The sequence below is a fragment of the Myotis davidii genome, unplaced genomic scaffold (assembly GCF_000327345.1).
Source record: "Myotis davidii unplaced genomic scaffold, ASM32734v1 scaffold235, whole genome shotgun sequence".
NCBI lineage: Eukaryota > Metazoa > Chordata > Mammalia > Chiroptera > Vespertilionidae > Myotis > Myotis davidii.
The window spans coordinates 2,491,984-2,510,308 of NW_006287462.1; the positions used below are offsets into that span (position 1 = coordinate 2,491,984).

Genomic DNA, 18,325 nt, shown 5'->3' on the forward strand with positions numbered 1-18,325 from the left:
TTTTTTTCTTTTGTGAGGGGTGGGGTGAGTACCAGTACTGAATATGATTATCTTAAAAAAACTCCTTGAAGCATATGTTAAATAACATGACAGGGTTTCAGGCTGTCCCGGGAGCGTTATGTTGTTTTTCATAGTGCCTGCCTTTGTGGGCTCTGTGAAGCTTAACTTTAATAGGAGTTTCCCGGTGGGATCTTTGTAACCCGCCGTCAGTGTGACATTTATGGCATATTCAGATTTTATATGAAATGCAATTTCAAGAATGCTCTTTCTCCGCAGAGCAGTGTATTTGAACGAATATCCATTTCTTCCTATGTTTGGGGTTCAGGCTTTTAAAACTGAATTTATTGGGTGACACTGGTTAATAAAATTATGTAGGTTTGAGGTGTACAATTCTATATAATACATCAACTGTATATTGTTTCGTGTGTTCACCAGCCCATGTTGGGTTTCAGACTTTTAAGTTCTTCTGAAATAATAACCCTTTGAAAGGAGCTTTTGCTGTGACTTCATTAAATTCGAATGCCTCTGTGTCTCCCCCAGGCTTCTGCACCAGGAGAGGTCAAATAGGTTGCTGGGTCTACCATCGAGGAGCGTGGGAAGGTGTTGCTGAGTTTCCAGACCTTTCCCAAGATGGAACCAATCACATTCACTGCGAGGAAGCATCCGTTCCCTAACGAGGCCTGGGTGGCCTTCAGCCTCCAGCTGGTGGGTTCCTTGCCTGTGCATTCCCTGACCACCATGCCCATGCTGCCCTGGGTTGTGGCAGAGGTGCGCTGGCTCAGTGGACAGTCCTCCAAAAAGGAACCCGGTACCAAGCAAGTCCGGCTTTGCGTCTCGCCCTCTGGACTGCGATGTGAACCGGAGCCAGAGAAGACTCAGCAGTGGGATCCGCTGATCTGTTCCAGCATCTTCGAGTGCAAGCCTCAGCACGCTCACAAACTGATCCACAACAGTCACGACCCGAGCTACTTCGCCTGTCTGATTAAGGACGATGCGGCCAGTAGGCGGAGTATCTGCTACGTGTTCAAAGCTGATGATCAAACAAAAGTAAGTGGAGGCGGGGATCAGAACGCTTAAGGTGTGGCAGGATGGCTTCTATTGTATGGGAGTCTAGACGTTTATTTTATGTATACCTGCATTCCAGGTGATGCTGCAGTTATATGCGTATTATTTCACTGGAGTATTGGTGTATGGGGATAGTTTATAGTATTGAAGAGCACTTTATATCAGATGTTAGAAATGATATGTTTATGAGGTAAAAAATGCAAAAGAGAAATCTGCTGAAACTTATCAATAAGAGCTGAACTTTTGGGATTGAGATCATTGAAGAAATGTGTTCTAAAGCCGCGCTACTCAAACAAAAATGTGCCCCGTGAATTGCCTGGGATCCTGGTAAAGGGCAAATGCTGGTTCAGTAGGTCCGTGGCAGCACCTGAGACTCTGCATTTCTTGCCTGTGGCCAAGTGATGATGAGCGGGCTGCTCTGCAGATTGGATTTGAGTAACAAAGTTCTAGATCAGTGAGCTCCCCATTTTTATGCTGTGAATAAAAATATATCCTATCTAATAAAAGGGTAATATGCAAATTAATCATCACTCTGTCACAAAGATGGCGGTGCCCATAGCCACAAGATGGTGGCGCCCAGTCCTCTCAGCCCCGTCAGAGTCCCCCAGTCCCTGGGGGGGGGGGTCTGCTGAGAGTGGGCAGCATGAGCGGCCTGGCGAAATGCTTGCTTTGTTGCCATGGCGACGAGGCAAGCGTTCCACTCTGGCCGCAGAGGCCCTCTGGGCAGCGGGCACGGAGTGGCCAGGGCGGGGGGAGGAACACTTGCATCGTTGCAGGCCAGGCTGAAGGACCCCCCTCCCCGTGCACAAATTTCATGCACTGGGCCTTTAGTCTACACTAATAAAAGAGAAAGATGCAAATTGACTGTACTTTTGTGAAGCTCACCAGCCAATCAGAAGTGAGTATGCAAATTAACACAACAAAAATGGTGGGTTAATTTGCATACACAGATGCCAAGTGGCTAGGCAGGGCGGGGCGGGACGCTCTGGGCCTCTGGGCAATGTGGGAAGGCAGAAAGGCAGCTCCGGCCAGAGCAAAGGCAATGCCGGCAGCCAGGGGAAGGAAGGCCCATTCTTGCACTAATCTTTGTGCATTGGGCCTCTAGTTTACTTATAAACTGTGTGAGAACATTATTAGCCAGTTTCCCAAGGCATGATGTGCACTTAGGCAAGGATCACAAGGATAGTGGATATGAATCTTAAGTTTTGATACTTTCAGAGTGGGTGTTTTGTTGTCGTTGTTTTGCTTTGATTTTTGTTTTTTGGCTAACTTCATGTCAGATCTGATTAGCTTGCTGTAGTTATATCTCATGGTGTGCCTGAGAAAAATGTTATATGAGAAATGGTAAGAACAGTCCCAGTTCTACTATTTTCCTGTTCATCTGTACTTCCATGGTTGTTGGCATGTTTTGCCATTCTGCGTGAGATTCGTTTCAAGCCCATCCTGTGGGGGTTATTTCAGAAAAAAATGAAAATATAATCCCTACAGCCACTTTCTCAGGTGGCCCAGGTCAGCTACAACTTGGTACAGACTCTGGAAAGCAAACAGGTGAGGGCCCCGGTGAACCGAGGAAAGCCGTGCGAGGACCCTGTGTGCTGTCTGCCATAGGCAACAGTGAGGGTGCCAGTCAATCCACATGGTAAATGTCAGTGAATAGAAACAGCACTGCTCAGGGGTTCTCCCTGCACCCCATTGGATGTTTTGCTTATTCTCCAGGACACACAGAACTCTGGGAAATTAATGTTTTTGGAGAGTAAGTAGATTTGTAGAAATTCACTTTTATTTGATCATTCCTTGGTTCTTTTACTCATTCATTCAGTGTTCGCTGCTCCAGGTGCCATGGGAGAGGATATTAGTGCAGGCTAGAAGGAAGGCACGTAAATGCCATGTGGCTGTGGAGTGATGGGGAAGACAGGGAATGGCGCCTAACACATTGGAGTGTAAGGAAGTCTTTCTGAAATAAAGTCTAATCTGGAGTTTAAGCCCACTATTTTCCCCATGAAAGCGGATCTCTTCTTATTGTAAATCATTTCATGTTACCATCCATGCGTCTCAAATTAGTAGGGTGGCATCCTGGTTCGGAGGTTTCTGGATTCCAGTTGTCCACCAAGAGTCAATGAATCAGGAGGCTTTGGCTAGAAATAAATGATGAAGATTTATTCAAGGTCTTAGGGCTTGCAAACCAGAAACACGACTAGGCAATACCTACAGTGTTCTGCAGAAGAAAGAAAAGTGAGGGCTCTTATGGTAAAAAGTATGTTCTTGAGAAGAATCAGTCCCGCATGCATCGCCTCTGCCTTGGTCTGTGATGCTAAGTCTTTAGAGGACTGGTGGTCTAGATACCGATGTTGGTATGCTTTCCTTAGACCTCCAGGGGGCGATCAGAGGGGCGTCTGGAGGTTTGTATATTCAGGCATTGACACAGGACTGAAAAGTTCAAAAGTTTTAGTTTCCAGGCTACTTAAAACAAGAGTAGCAGCTTAACTGGAGTGACTCCATTTTATTTCATCACTCCGCTCTTTAGTCCTGTCTGCCACCTATAAACTGCGTGGCCTCAGGCACTGAGCCCATTTCCTCATCTGTAAACCGGGGATAATTATAGTCTCTAGCTCATAGAGTTGCCGCAAGGATTAAATGAGTAGAACAGGACCTGAAACTTACTAAGCATGTGTGGCTCTAAAACAGTTTTCATCAAAGAGAGTTTTATTGGAAGCCAATTAGAGGCTAATTTAATTTCAAGTCCCCGGTCACAGAAAAAAGAGATCAAGATGAGTGTCTTCCGCTTTCAGGGTGAGATCCAGGTCATCTTTAAAAAATTAAGCAAGGTTTTATAAACTAGACACTTACAAAGCTGCATAAATAAACTTAATGGTTTCTGCTATTTGGGCAAATTCCAGAATGAAGATTAGAGGATTGAACAGCCTGTGCTCCAGGCCAGCTCTATGTAAAGACTGAGTTTCCTTGGGGAGAGTTTTTTTGCACAGAATAGTTGTTCAGCACTTTACACTTTTGACTTTTTCCCAAGATATTTTAGAGCCATCTAAGAATAGGCTTCTGGCCAGTCACTCAGACACCTGACAGGAAGAAGAGATTCATAACTCAATTTTGTAATTGAGGCTTCCAGTCTCGCCAAAAAGCAGAGAACTGACCTTACTCTACATATTCTAAAAAGCATGGTAGAAATATGAATTAGTTCTTTAAGTTATTTTTGGCTCATACACAAAGTTTTGCAAATACACATTGTCAGTACTTGCAGTAATAAATTGCTGTCATCCTGCTCATTTTATAAAAGGGTAATTTATAACATTTCAATCAGTGCTTCTGTTGTTGGAAACGGAATGCTACACCAAACTGGCCATGATTCTAACTGGTGCCATATTTCTTATGATCTTGGGCTATCCCTGACACGGTATCTCGTAACAGAGGATTATCTGGTGTAGAAGCATGTTCACCTGTGTCATCATTTCTCTGGACTATTTGTAACATTTGCTCAGTGAAATAGTTCTCTAGGTTAATACCTCTTTTAAATGGGTGAGGTCAGCATCAACTGTGTTTGCCAGAGGAGATATGTGCATCAACTGCCAGGGTCATGAGCACAAAACTATGGTTTGAGAGGAAACTCATGGATTAGACTATAAATTAATTTACTGAGGAATGTCTAGGGAGAAGAGGCACATGAATACTTTCATAAGCACAGCATGAGATTGTGTTTCCTACTGTATGTTCCATAGGACGTACTCAAGGTGTTCTCCAGAGAAAGGCTTCCATGATCAAAATGCATTGGGGCAGCATCTCAGACTTTTTCATCTGAGGACCTCTTTCTACTCTTAGAAATTATTGAGGATCCCAAAAAGCATTAGTTTATGTGGGTTACATCTATTAATAATACCATTTTAGACATTAGAACTGAGAAATTATACAGGTATTAATTCATTTAAAATTTACTTAATTATTTAATTAAATTTTTATTTTAACTATTATATGTAGTTAAGAATTTATTTAATTATCTGACTATTAAAATTATTTAAAAATAAACTTTTTACATGCTAGCATGAATACTACTTTTGTGAAAAACAAAACAAAAACAAAACCGTATTTTCCAAAACAATTTAGTGATGGGAGGCATTGTTTTGTTGGCAGTGATAATGGCACCAGGTGTTAGGCTGGTGGAGTCAGACACGATTTTGGTTCAGCACCTTGGTATCTGGTTAAGAAAGAATTCAGAGTCAAGACTCAAACCATAAGAGACAGTTTATTTAGAAAGTCACAGAGGTAGAGAAGTGGGTCATAAAAGAAATGGGCTTAGGAAACAAGTTACAGAAGCAAAGAAGGGACCCTTGGAGCTTAGGAAAGAGAAGGGTAAAGGTAACACGTTTGGGGGCAACGGGAGGGGCAGGAAAGGCTCTGGCGTACTCCAAAGAGGAAGAGTGCACAGGGTTCTCTGTCCTAGGGCTTCTAAGCGGGGGTGGTGGGGCTGGGGGTGTGGGGGGGATCTTAGAGGAGGTTTCAGGGGAGGATCTTAATCCAATATTCATCTGGTTTAGAGGTGTGTCCTTTCAGGTTCATGGTGTCCACTGATTGGTCGGTCCCAGGGCAGGGAGTCCTTGGTCAATGTAGCTGGTCCTGATGTCTGCCATGGCATTGCTAATCTGGTTTTGCTGCTTGTCTGGGCCTGGAGCTGAAACACAACTGAGGCCTAGATGTTATCTCCAGGGGTTAATGCTTCAGGAAGTGGTTGTCCAAGGTCCACTCTTTGGCCCCTTTTTTCTCCTCCAAGGGGGTCTACCACATGACTAGCAACATGCCAGAGGAGGAAAGGTCAGGGAGGATCTGAACTGCATGACCAGTGATAGGCTAGGGGAGGAAAGATTACCCTGGGGCAAGGTATTTATTTTCCCAGTTGCTAGGTACCCAGGATTTTCTGTCCTGGTGACCTGTACCTGGCCTATCATCCTTGTGTTGCCGGTGGAAATAGGATTCTTCCACGGAGTTGAAAGAAGAGCATTTCGGTGACCCACACATGGGAGGATATGAGCAATGTCCAATGTCTCATCCATGACCAGGTGACTCAGCTCCATCTCACTGTAGGAGAAGACTAACCCCTGGGGCGGCAAGCCCACACCTGTCCTCACCAAGACCAGGAGGAGCAGGGCCCAGACAGGCTGTGCCATTACCAGGCGTTGGCACCTGAAGCTCTGGTAGTCTAGCGTAGTCTCTGTTTTCATCCGGGGTGCTGCGCTTTGGCTGGAGCTTGGGCCTGAGTGGCTGCCATACCCAGGCCTGCACTGCTGCTGTGGAGAGAGAGCCCGTGCGAATGAACTAAGGAACGAACAAATCCAGAGCCTTTGTTAAGCTTTGTTTATATCTTGCGTTTGGGGAGGAGTAAGCTTTCTTTGGAGCTAGCCAATCTCTTCCCTGGCTCATTTCTGGCTTGTGTTGGGTCCTCCCCCTGCACCAGCTTGGCTTCTATTGCGCCTGTGCCCAGCAAAGGAATTTCCCTGTTGTTTTCTCCCTACCTCCCCACCCCCAATCCTGGCTACCCTGTCTGTTGTCCCCCAGAGAGATGAGAAAGCTGATTCTTCCTTGTAAAGGACACAGCTGTCCCCTGGGGAGACTGAATGCTACAGGCTCCTAGTTGAGCAGGCTTCATGTTTGATCCCATTTGCTCCCTTTCTTTGTTAATAACTGACTAGCTACCTACGCTCACACTTGCTCTGCTCATGTCTGTCGAACTGACCACCACAGTTTTCCTTTTTGGGGGCCATCACTCTTCAATGTATAGAACAATAGCTATCTACTGGATTCTCGGCTGCTGCTACATTCTTTGTGATAGGTTGTTTTGGCTGAGTATATGAGAAAGCTTGGCCTCACACAGATACGTAGTAGGGAAATGGAGAAGTAGTTTATAGCCTTTTTAGAAAATTGTGGATATTTTTCTTTAGCATTTGTACCAAAACTCGACAAGTGGTAGTTTCTTAAAGGTTTGTTACCATATGAATTCTGCGACCATATCTAAGTGTTACTGGAGGAAGTAGGTTCTCCCGCGAAAGTGCTTTATGTTATATTAAAACTCCTTAGTGTATCTTGTACTTCAATGAATCTTTTAAGCATGTGAAGGAAACTAAAGTTTTGCTACCCTGAAATGGCCTTTTGGAGATATTCGTTTTAAGCCATTTATTAAGAAACAAGGTTCAGGAAAAACTGTTGACTCTCACTACTTTGCTGCCCAAGAGATTCAGCAGAAAAACCTATTTCAGGAAGGAGAGCTTAGGATGCCACTTTTGCCTAATTTGAATTATGTATGATAAACAAGAGGGCTTCTGGTAGGTGCCTGTTAGCTAGATACCCCTGTGCCCCATTGTTTCTGAGTTGCTAAGCAAGCATTTTCCTGCCATGTGTGTTTTGCTCTTTGGCTACTAACTGTAAATCACAATCCTCACTTCTTGAATCTAATACACTGCCCCCTTTCTCCTTTGTCCAAAAATGTCATATATACCTAATGATGCCTCACTGTTTTTGGAATTTTCATGCTTCTGTGGATTCCCGATGTGCATGTGTGTTATCAGTGGGGAGCTCTCTGTGTCCCCATCTATTGCTGATCAGGCTAGGTTAGTTTGTGTTCCCAGCTATAGTCCTAAAGTCCATTCATTGCATGTGGAGTCCACAGGGCCATATGCCTGTCGAGGGAACACAGGCAGGAGCAAAGCCGGAGGAACAAGAGAGCCACATGAGCCAAAAGCGTGAGAATTCCTTTGTCTGGGGGATTATGTATTCCCAAATTTTCATGGGCTTGCAGTGGCCCCACCTCCTTTAGCCAGTTATCTTTAGGTTAGACAGACAGGCATATTCCCTGTGTCACCCTAAATTTACTGTATATGCGTCCATCTCCCTTTATCCAGTCCCTTCCTCAATGACCTGCAGGGAATGGACTGGTGGTTCCCTGGTGAGTGTGATTATTTCAGCTTCCTGCTGCAGCTGTCCAGATGGCTATACTTATAATGTCTGACCTCCCTTTTGCTCCTTTCCTAATAACTAGCTAATTACAACATTAACAATTGTATTAGACACTTTATTTTCTCTTGTTAATCTGTCTTTGTTAATTTGCTTAGCCCAGCTGAAAAAATTCAGAAGGTGGGAGGAAAAATATTAATTTTTTTAGCCCCCACACATCATGCATTGGTTATTAGAAAATATTGGTTCACTAAATTGTGCAGACCACACCCTGAGAACCACTGTGCTAGAGAAACACTGTATTTTCTATTTCTCTCTTGAGTTGTACATTAGTCCATTAAATCCACAGATTTATTGGCCCAGAGATTACATTTTCTCCTAAAACCCAAGAACATCCCTCAGAACACGTGTGAACACAGGGCATAAGGTTCTGGGTTGAAGTGTAGTTTGAGTTTAGGTCCATGGTAGGAAACAGTAACATCTACTCTGAAAAACAGACAGTTGCATGGGAGACCCAGGCTAGGTCTTTACCCTATCACATAACAAAGAAACCAAGAGCTCCACCCAGACTCAGCCCTAGCATAACATAGAGTCTAAGAAAATGGTCTAGAGGTTCTTCGCTTCTCCGGTTCTTCAGCTTGGTCTAGTCTATGAAAACCTGAACTCAGAAGAATATTGGATTTGCCACCACTTTAGGTCATTCCTAGGAGTATGGTCCATGGAGGGGACATGAGGGTGAGTGTGTGGTGAGGGGAGGGGACACTGTGTGGTGTGGGTCAGAGGCTGGGTACATGAGAGGAGTTTTGCTGTAAGTGCCCACTGTTTTCTAAATGACTTTCCTTTTCATACCTGACATAGGTTGTGTCTTTTCAAATCCTACCCCTGACTTTATTCAGATTCTGATGATCTGGATTTGGCATCCAGCCTGGCATCCAGTACGGGTGTTTCATAACTGGGACGGGTTAGATGTCATTTTTGCAGAGGTGCACAGGGGCTCCCCTTCTCCATCCTGCCTAAGAGAATATTGTACTTGCTAAAATCTTGCTGGCCTAACCCCCTCTCTTCCAAAGAGGAAGTGTGATTTCTTGCTGGGAGAGAAGCTAGATTGATCTCCATCATAAAGTGCTAAGATGTTAGGGATGAGGAGAGGAGGATAAAGCATGGAAAAGGATGCCGAGGTTAGGTTAAGGGAGCTGGAGTGACTCCATGGGAAGTAGAAACCTCCTTAAAGAAGAGGACTTTAGTAAGTGTTGTGAGGAAGATGTATTTGAGAAAATGTCAATGTCCTTTGAGTGAATAAGCTTCCTTTTCTATGATTTTTGGCAGCTAAACTACATTTCTTGAAGGTGACATAGATTTGAGACTAAGCCTGGTGGTTTCCTTACTGCTAATTTTAAGACTACTTAACTATTTGTAGACTTAAGAGCATAAATGTTTCCTTCTAATATTCCAGTGTAGAACCAGTGCATTCTTTTTTCCCCCCTTAACTATATTTTATTGATTTCAGAGAGGAAGGGAAAGACAGAGAAACATCAATGAGAGAGAATCATTGATCGGCTGCCTCCTGCACGGCCCCCACTGGGGATAGAGCACTCAACCCACGCATGTGCCCTCAACTGGAATTGAACCCGGGACCCTTCAGTCCACAGGCTGATGCTCTATCCACTGAGCCAAACTGATTAGGGCGAACCAGTATGTTCTTGCACAAGGCCCTGTAAGTATGTCATGTCGTGTTTCTCAGCAACTGCACTGGCCTCTTTGGATTTGGTTATGTTGTGTGTTAAACAAAAAGGTGGCCTAAGGTTATTTTTCTGTGATTAACAGAGTTAATATTAATACTTCAGTCCCCTACATAAAAAGGCAGAGTTGCTTTGACTGAGTCTTATGATTTAACTTAAAAATGTCTTGGAATTTAATTGTAGGTTGTAGCTTTGTTTCAGTTGCATTTTACCCATTACTGATTTGTCTTTAATAATTCTCCATCTGCTTGGAATTTTAAATTAGTGACTTAAAATATGCTCCACTTATTTTAGGGTTTTCAGTAGAGTCTGGCTTCAGTTGGGCCTCTTACTCGGCTGTTACATTTGCTGGCTCATTACTTTCTTTCTTTGCCGAAGTGAAATCGAGATTATAACACTGAGCCGGGGTGTTTTGTCCTTGAGGATGATGATTCTGAAGAACATGGTATTATTTTTTAGATATTTTTATTTATTGCCGTTTCTGTATTTGGTCTTCATAATTTTATTTTTATTTTTATTTATTGCCCTTTCTGTATTTGGTCTTCATAATTTCTAAATATCAGACATTGCTAGTATTATTATTATTGGGTACTCAGGCAATGGTTTGGGGAAGGTTTGTTGTACTGGCTTTGGAAGACTTGTAAATCTGTGTTCAATTCCCATGGGGCATCTTGAACCCCATTCTGGTTTATTATGTTTTACGTGGGGTCCCATTCGGCAGCTATGACTCAGTGCACAGTTGCATGGGACAGTGTATCCGTGTCTGCTAATCGACACTTGACCGTGTATCATGCTAGACAGAAGTCGGTTGCTCGTTACCAGGGTTGGCAGGCGTTCTTTTTCATCTATAAAAAGAACGTCCCACGCTGCATGAACTCTCAAGTATTTACTGGCCGGTTTGGGTTCATGGCACTGGATGGATTCTGTAATTTATTTTTGACTTTGAAAAATGAGTCCGAGGGCTTCAGAAGCATCCACCTAACATTAGATGATCAGAAAAAAAATTAAAAGTCTTTATTTCTTCAATACCTAGCATGTTAAATAGCTTTGCATTTTTTCATCAGATGCTTTGCGTTTGATACTTATTTTTAAATATATATATGTTCCTACGATAGACTTTATAAGTAGCTGGAACCTAGAGTTGATTTGTATCTAAAAAGGATCGATTGGTGGCCTAGACACTTGCAATGGTGGCTGGTCTGAATTGAGATGGGCTGTAAGAGTCAAAACAGTGGGTTGAAAGGGTTTAGTAGAAAAATAAGTAAAATATCTCAATAGTTTTCTATATTGATTACATGTTACAATGATAAGCTTTTGGCTATCTTGGGCTAAATAAAATATAACACTAAGATTAATTTCACCTGTTTCATTTTACTTTCTCTAATGTGCCAAGTAGAGCATTTTAAATTTCATATACAGTGTGCACCTTCTTTCTACCAATAGCCCTGGGCGAGACTAGCTGCCTAAGAAGTATTTCCGGGAAAAATCTGGACATTCATCTGAGTGATTCCAGGTTTCTCCCTTTGCTTTGCTGTCTTCTGTTTGTTAATGATAGATTTTTTTTTTTTTGCTCTAAGTTCCTCTGAAAAGATCACGTGCAAAAGTACAATCTGTTTTTCATTCTAGATGTGTAATGCAGTGGACAAGAGCCATGAGAGCTACTGGTTTGGGATGTATTGAAGCAGATACATTTCTTGTTTCCAGTTTTTCTCTTTTAAAAATACTTTTCCTCCCTTTGGATGTTCAGGCACCCAATCCCAAGAACTGTGGCCTGAGTCTGAACCCACAACTAGAGCAAGCCAAGCTGGGGCTGGCCTGGCTCTGAGAAGGCCTCAGAAGAGGCTGGATTGGGGGTAGGGCTAGGGGGAGGAGCCTGAGGCAGGATACCCAAGAAAAGAGGTGGAGTTGAGTGTGATCGCTGATGTGCTACTGTGTGTGATTTAGCACCTTAAGTGTGACTCATGGCAGCCGGTCCTGCAGGAGCACTTTCCTGTTCACTTCAGTGCTGGTGGTGCATGGGGAGCCGTCATTTCTGGTGGTTGGGTGATGTAGGTATTTGTAATGTTGCAGATTTTACATGAATTCCTCATTGGAATGCTACCAATGTGTCATGTGCATGGCTGGGCACCAGGGTACAGAATCAAATAAGGCATGATTGCCCCCTCTAGAGGTGTTCGATGTTTTATATGTCAAATATAGGTTCTGAATGCTGCACTGCAGGTGTTAGCAAACATCTGTAAGCTATGGGAGAGGGAATTTGGAGGAATGGGAGGAGGCCTAGTGTGAATGCTCCAGTTACTTAAGAAACTGCCATGTCAGATACATGCAAAAGAATGAAACTAGATCACCAACTTACACCATACGCAAAAATAAACTCAAAATGGATAAAAGACTTAAATGTAAGACAGGATACAGATGGCCAACAAATACAAATAAAAGGTGCTAAAAAAGAAATGAAATGCTCAATACCACTAATCACAGGGACATGCAAATCAAACTTGAGGTATCACTTCATACCTGTTAGAATGCTATTCTCAAAAAGACAAGATATAACAAGTATTGGTGAGGATGTACTGATTAGATATTTATAACCCTAACCCTAACCCCTATCCACTGTTGGTAGGAATGTAAATTGGTGCCAACACTATGGAAAACAGTATGGAGTTTTCTCAAAAAAGTAGGAATAGAGCTACCAAATGATCCAGAATCCCACTTCTGATATATATATCCAAAGGAAGTGACAACAGGATTTTGAAGAGATATCTGCACCGTCATGATCATTGCAGCCAAGACAATAGCCAAGACATGGGAACAACCCAAGTATCCATCACCAGATGAGGCCAAAGAAGAAGTGGTATATGCATACAGTGGAATTCAGCCACGAGAAAGAAGGAAATGCTGCCATTTGTGACAGCGTGGATGGACTCTGAGGGTATTATGCTAAGTGAGATGTCAGACCCAGAAAGACAAATATCATATGATATCACTTTTATATGGAATCTTAAAAGCCAAAATCATAGAAACAGTAGAATGGTGGTCACCAGGGGCCAGGCATGAGAGAAATGAAGTGTTGGTCAAAGAGCATAAACTTTCACTTATAAGATGAATCAGTTCTGGGGACTTCGTATGCAGCACGGTGATTAGGGTTAATTATACTGTATTATTGTACTTGAAAGTTGGTAAGGAGTATATCTTAAATGTTCTCACCACAAAAAAGCAATGTAATTATATGGTGAGTTGGAGGTGTTAACTACCACCAAGGTGCAATCACTTCACAACATATAAGTGTATCAAATCAACACCTTGTGCACCTTAATCTATGCAATGCTATATGTCAATTACATCTCAATAAGCTGGGAAAAAATGACCCACAGGAGCAATACAAAACTAAATAAAGTACAGCAACCAAAAATATTTTTGGGAGAGCCAGACTTCAACAGTACGGGGTGTGGAGGCCAAAGGGAAATTCCTATTTTTGATGGCAAATGAGGGAATGACTAATGTCTAAGCACAGGGGGCCTGACTGTGTTTTTAGCTAGCGGCTGTATTGTATTATGTTGGAGTAGGTTGCCTTGCTCCTCCTTGCACCGTGGCCTCCCCTTCCCCACATTCCCAAATAGCTGTTACAGTGTTCTGCACCTGAGAGGTTGTGTGAATATTATTTGTAGACAACAAATAAAAGGGTCTAGTGGGATGTCTGCACACAGTGAACAGAGAAGGGACAAGTAATAAGAGCCATAGGAGGCAGGACAGGGAAGAGAGCCAGTATTCACTGGGGGCTGGACATGGAGGCAAAGGGAACAGGAGGAGCAGTGACTCCCAAGAACCCCTGGAGAATTTGGGATGGATGCTGAGCTTCTCTTTTCCCATGAGAAGAGAGAAATTATTTTCTCATAATTTTGATCCAAATTTTTTCTCTTTCTCTCAGATTACAGAAGGACCCCAGATGCTATCTGGACTATATATGGATGTACCAGAATTTAGCCAGCCCCTCTTAATGGTCATTTAGATTCTGCTCCCCCCCCCCTTATTATAGTTTTCTCTGCAATGAGAATCTTGCATAGCTTTGTATCTGCTACAATGCTGCCCTCCGCAAACACAGACTACGATTATTTTGAAGCTGATGCCCTTGGCAGCGGGTGTGGCTTGGAGCCCATATTTGCCCAGTGCTACTTCCATGATGTTAAATTTCAAACCAGAGATTACACTTTAATTATGATGACATGCCTTAATGGAACTCACAGCTTAAAACAACAACTGGAGAGAAGTCGTACGTGCAAGTGAATAAATGTCATTTCCATGTGATTTCCATTCTCAAAGCTTGATTTATGACACACAGCCTTCTAAAATCTGTTCTTGCCTTTCTCCTCCCATGATATTATGGATTTTCCCAGGACTGTTCCTAACAGATGAGGCAACTGCCACTGACTTTTACAATGAAGAATAGAAAAAGGAAGATGGTTTTTCGTTGCAAAGCTGTGATAGCATTTGTGCTTTATGAACAAAACAAAATGACACTAAATTAGATTTTAGGTTTTTCTGTCTTGGCTTTCGTGTTTTAAATAGTGAATAAACCAATGTCACCATAGAGTGTTTCTAGCTTTATTTGATCAGAATCCAAAACTGGATGTACAAATGGACACTTTTATCTATCAACTAAAAATAAATTATGCTATTTTTTAAAAAAGATATACAACGATTGCTATCTAATTTTTTTTAAATTACATTTCTGGTATATACAACATTTAAACAATGTAATTAGCATACTTCGACATAATTGTTGAATAACTTTTCCTTAGATGATATTTTATTTCTTACAAGAAAATGTCAACAACAGGGAGAAAAGACGTGCAAGAAGATGACTCTTATCTGGAGGCTCGAAGACTTATCCCTCCCCTTTTGTAAAAATTGGAAACATGCATCTTGGAAATGAAGGGTTCAAAGAAGAAATAACCCGAAAAATTTAAAGATGATAGATTTTAATTTGATCATACAGTTTCTATGCAGTTAACTACTGGGAAAGGAACAACTGCTTATATTTAAGACTCATAAGGTGATCACATTGAAAAATGCAAGTGCAGCTCGGCCAGCGTGGCTTAGTGGTTGAGCGTTGACCTATGAACCACAAAGTCAGGGCTCGATTTTTGGTCAGGGCACATGCCTGGGTTGCGGACTTGATCCCCAATATGGGGTGTACAGGAGGCAGCCAATCAGTGATTCTCTCTTATCACTGATGTTTCTATCTCTCTCTCCCTCTCCCTTCCTCTCTGAAATCAATTAAAAAAAAATATATATATATATAAATGCAAGTGCATATTTTAAAGATAAATAATGTAAATTCAGAATCTGCTGTGTCATCTCTTTCATAGTTGTTTTTTTTTAAGATTAAAAAACGTATTTTCAATTATAATTGGCATACAATACTATATTAGTGATCAGATATTTATGAACCTATGAAGTGATCACCCTGACAAAGTTTTATAGTTTAGATGTTTGAACTTCCCCTTCTTTTGACTTTGTCAGTGCTCAGTGATTACATTATCTATCTTGACTCTTAAAAGTTAAATTTTTTTACATAAGCAGCATGTTTTTATGTAGCTTCACTATTACTAGTGAAAATTGGTTTAGTTCAATGAACGTTAACTGAACATCTACTCTGTGCCAGGCACAGTGCAGGGCATAAGGGATACAAAACCCAACAAACAGCCTGAGAAGCTTAGAGTCCAGGGACCCCGAGGGTTGGGTGGGAGTTTGGAGCACAGTTACAGACAGAAGCTTCAACAAGGATGTACAGTCATGCCCAGGGCACAAATTGAGCTCTACCCCACCCAGGGGTTCCAGAAAGCCATCTTTGAGGGGAATGTGTTAACTGATTTTTAAAAGGTTCAGCCCATTTTATTATATATATTTTCATTGATTTCAGAGCAGAAGGGAGAGAGCGAGAGAAAGAGAGAGAGAGAAAGAGAGAGAGAGAGAGATCATTGATGAGAGAGAATCATAGCTCTGCTGCCTCCTGCACGCCCCACACTGGGGATCGAGCCCACAACCCCGGGCATGTCTCCTGACCAGGAATCGAACCGTGTCCTCCTGGTTCATAGGTCAAAGCTCAATCACTGAGCCATGCCAGCCAGGCTGTGAATTGAATTTTTAAGGAGAAATGAGAATCAGGTGAAGAGGAAAGGCACAGAACTATGAAAACTGTGAAGTAGGGACATGGAGAATGGTAGAAAAGAGGAGGGAGAATAAATGAGTTGGTTTCTGGCCTTACTGGTTGCCTGAGTTGGGAACCAAGAGGATTAAGGGGCAGACTTGAGGGAGAGGAGTGGATGACTTCCATAGGAGCGGATGACTTCCATTTGGGGTAGTGGAGTTGTTTGGGGGATGTTCCCTGAGCTTCAGCTCAGATCAGTCAAGGCTGGAGGTATGTAGACGGAGCATGTACTTGGTGGTCAGAACTACGAGAGTGGTTGACAGTATCTATGGAGAAAGGAACGTGAGCATTTTAGGAGCTGGGCAGGGGCAGGGGAGTTCAAAGGAATATGAAGATAGAAGGAGACCCACAGGACAGCAGTGTCTCGGCATCCAAGGCACTACACAGTTTCAAGAATGAGGACAAAGATAGCAGTGTCAGGAGCAGTAATGACGTTTGTAAAAATCTAGCTGACAAGTGCTCCCGACATTTGGCCCTGTGGGTGGTACTCACATGGGGACCTTTGTTTCCGGGGAGTAGCTGGGGGTGGATGCCGGATGTCAGTGAGGAGTGAATGAACAGCAAAGCATAGAGATGCCATTGTGACTTCTAACCGCCCCCATTATATATGCATATATAGGCAGATAACGTCTTCATGATGCCTGACTTAGTTTTCTCCTCTTTTTCTTTTCAAGCTCATCCATTTTCCGTTTTCTACCTCCACTACTTTTTGACCTTAAAAACAATAACTGCAGCTCATTTGCATGTTTCTGTAATTTACAAAATGCTTTCTCATATGTCACTGTACTTAGTATGCTCATCCACCCACCCTTTGGTATTATAACTAATTGACAGTTGTTTAGAATAGCGGCTCAGACACAGAGTCTTAGGTGCATTGTACTGTAATTCCCCTTTTGATACTGAAGAAACCGAGGCTCAAAGAGACGTAGTGTCTTATGTCAAATTTCACTGCTGTTTGGTGGGCTGTGTGGCGCCTGGTCTGTCTTTCACACGTGGTGTCTTGTGTCCCCTGTTTGCACCGTGAGGCTTTATTCGTGTCCAGCCAGTGACCAGCTCTGTCAGCCTCTTTCAGAGCTTGTATGTGTGGCGGCTTTCTTGCATGAATCCAATCTTATCCATTGGTGGAGGGAAAAAGAAACACTATTTAAAAATGTATATATTTCTTCTGATTTTAAAAATGACATAATAATTGCAGACAGTTTGGAAATATATAGAAACAAATAGTAAAGAAGACAGAAATATCCTTTAATTATCCACTTGGAGATAATTATTTTTTATGAAAGTTTAAAATAAATGAACAAACCACAATATTATCCTCTATTAGAAAAGATCAAAGTAGTTTGGTGTCAATCTAGTCTGTAAAACAAAAGGGAGAAATTGGCCCTAAAAGTCTCCCCATCTAATATGTTTAAATTGCTCAATTCAATTACTGCAGATTTATGTCTTTCTATCTGGAGGACATTTATCCTACAGAATTTGCCAGATGGTGCCCTGCGATGGCTCCTCTGATTATCCATCATCATTAGAAGGAAATGCTCCAAAAATCTGTCTGCATTAACTTTAAATTACTTGGAAGGAATGTCCGTGCTTTGGAAGCAAGGTACCATGTGAGGAAACATACAGGAGACCTCTCTAGGGAAGATGGTGAAGTTTAGCAGTAAACACTATAATCTCAACTCTACTGCCAGAGGCAGAGGTGATGTAAGTGACACGTGGTGGTGGGGGAAGGTGGGGGGGAGGAGAGTCTATTCCAGGACATCGATTCTCTCCCTTTGTACCTCCAAAAGGTACTCTCTTCCCCCCATCTCTGTAGGTCAGGTTTAGCACTGCTTTCCAGGGCTGCCAAAGTCATACAGCACTTGCGTCCAAATTAGAAAAAGGTACCCCTTTCTTCCTCTGGGAAGAGCAGCCATGGTCTACAACAAGCATGTCAAACTCGTGGCCCGCGGGACGCATGTGGCCCACACAAATGTTTTTGTGGCCCAGCCAATATAACGGTATGTAAGAAACGTTTTAATAAAAATTTTGTGACTTAATTTTTACAGTATCCTGTTATACATAATTATTAATAACAGAGTACAATGTTCGCTAATGACTGCTTACTATAATTGTGTTGCATTCATTTCCTTTATGCACCTTATATGCGGGTGCACTATTTCTCTCCACTAATACTAGCAGCGAATATTTTAGCAGCCTATTGCCACATCATTAGTCTTGGACTGACTTGTTTGGTGTGTGCAACAGGAGAATAAGAAAAGTAGGTTTATTTGCGTTACGCTTATTAATTTGTGCAGTTATTCAGTGTCTGGTAAGTTAATGTTCAAGAACAAATATTAATTTCTATTAAAATGTTCTATTA

The 18,325-nt window shown here is 42.3% G+C and overlaps 1 protein-coding gene across 1 annotated transcript in view; it reads left to right on the forward strand.

Annotated features, from left to right (window-relative positions):
• Positions 1-18,325, forward strand: part of TBC1D1 (TBC1 domain family member 1) — a 205,435-nt gene that overhangs the window by 13,335 nt on the left and 173,775 nt on the right. Inside the window, exon 2 of the mRNA XM_006759336.2 lies at positions 541-1,047. Coding sequence (XP_006759399.2) covers positions 631-1,047 — 417 coding nt within the window. The 5' untranslated portion in view covers positions 541-630. The remainder of the gene's footprint in view (positions 1-540; positions 1,048-18,325) is intronic.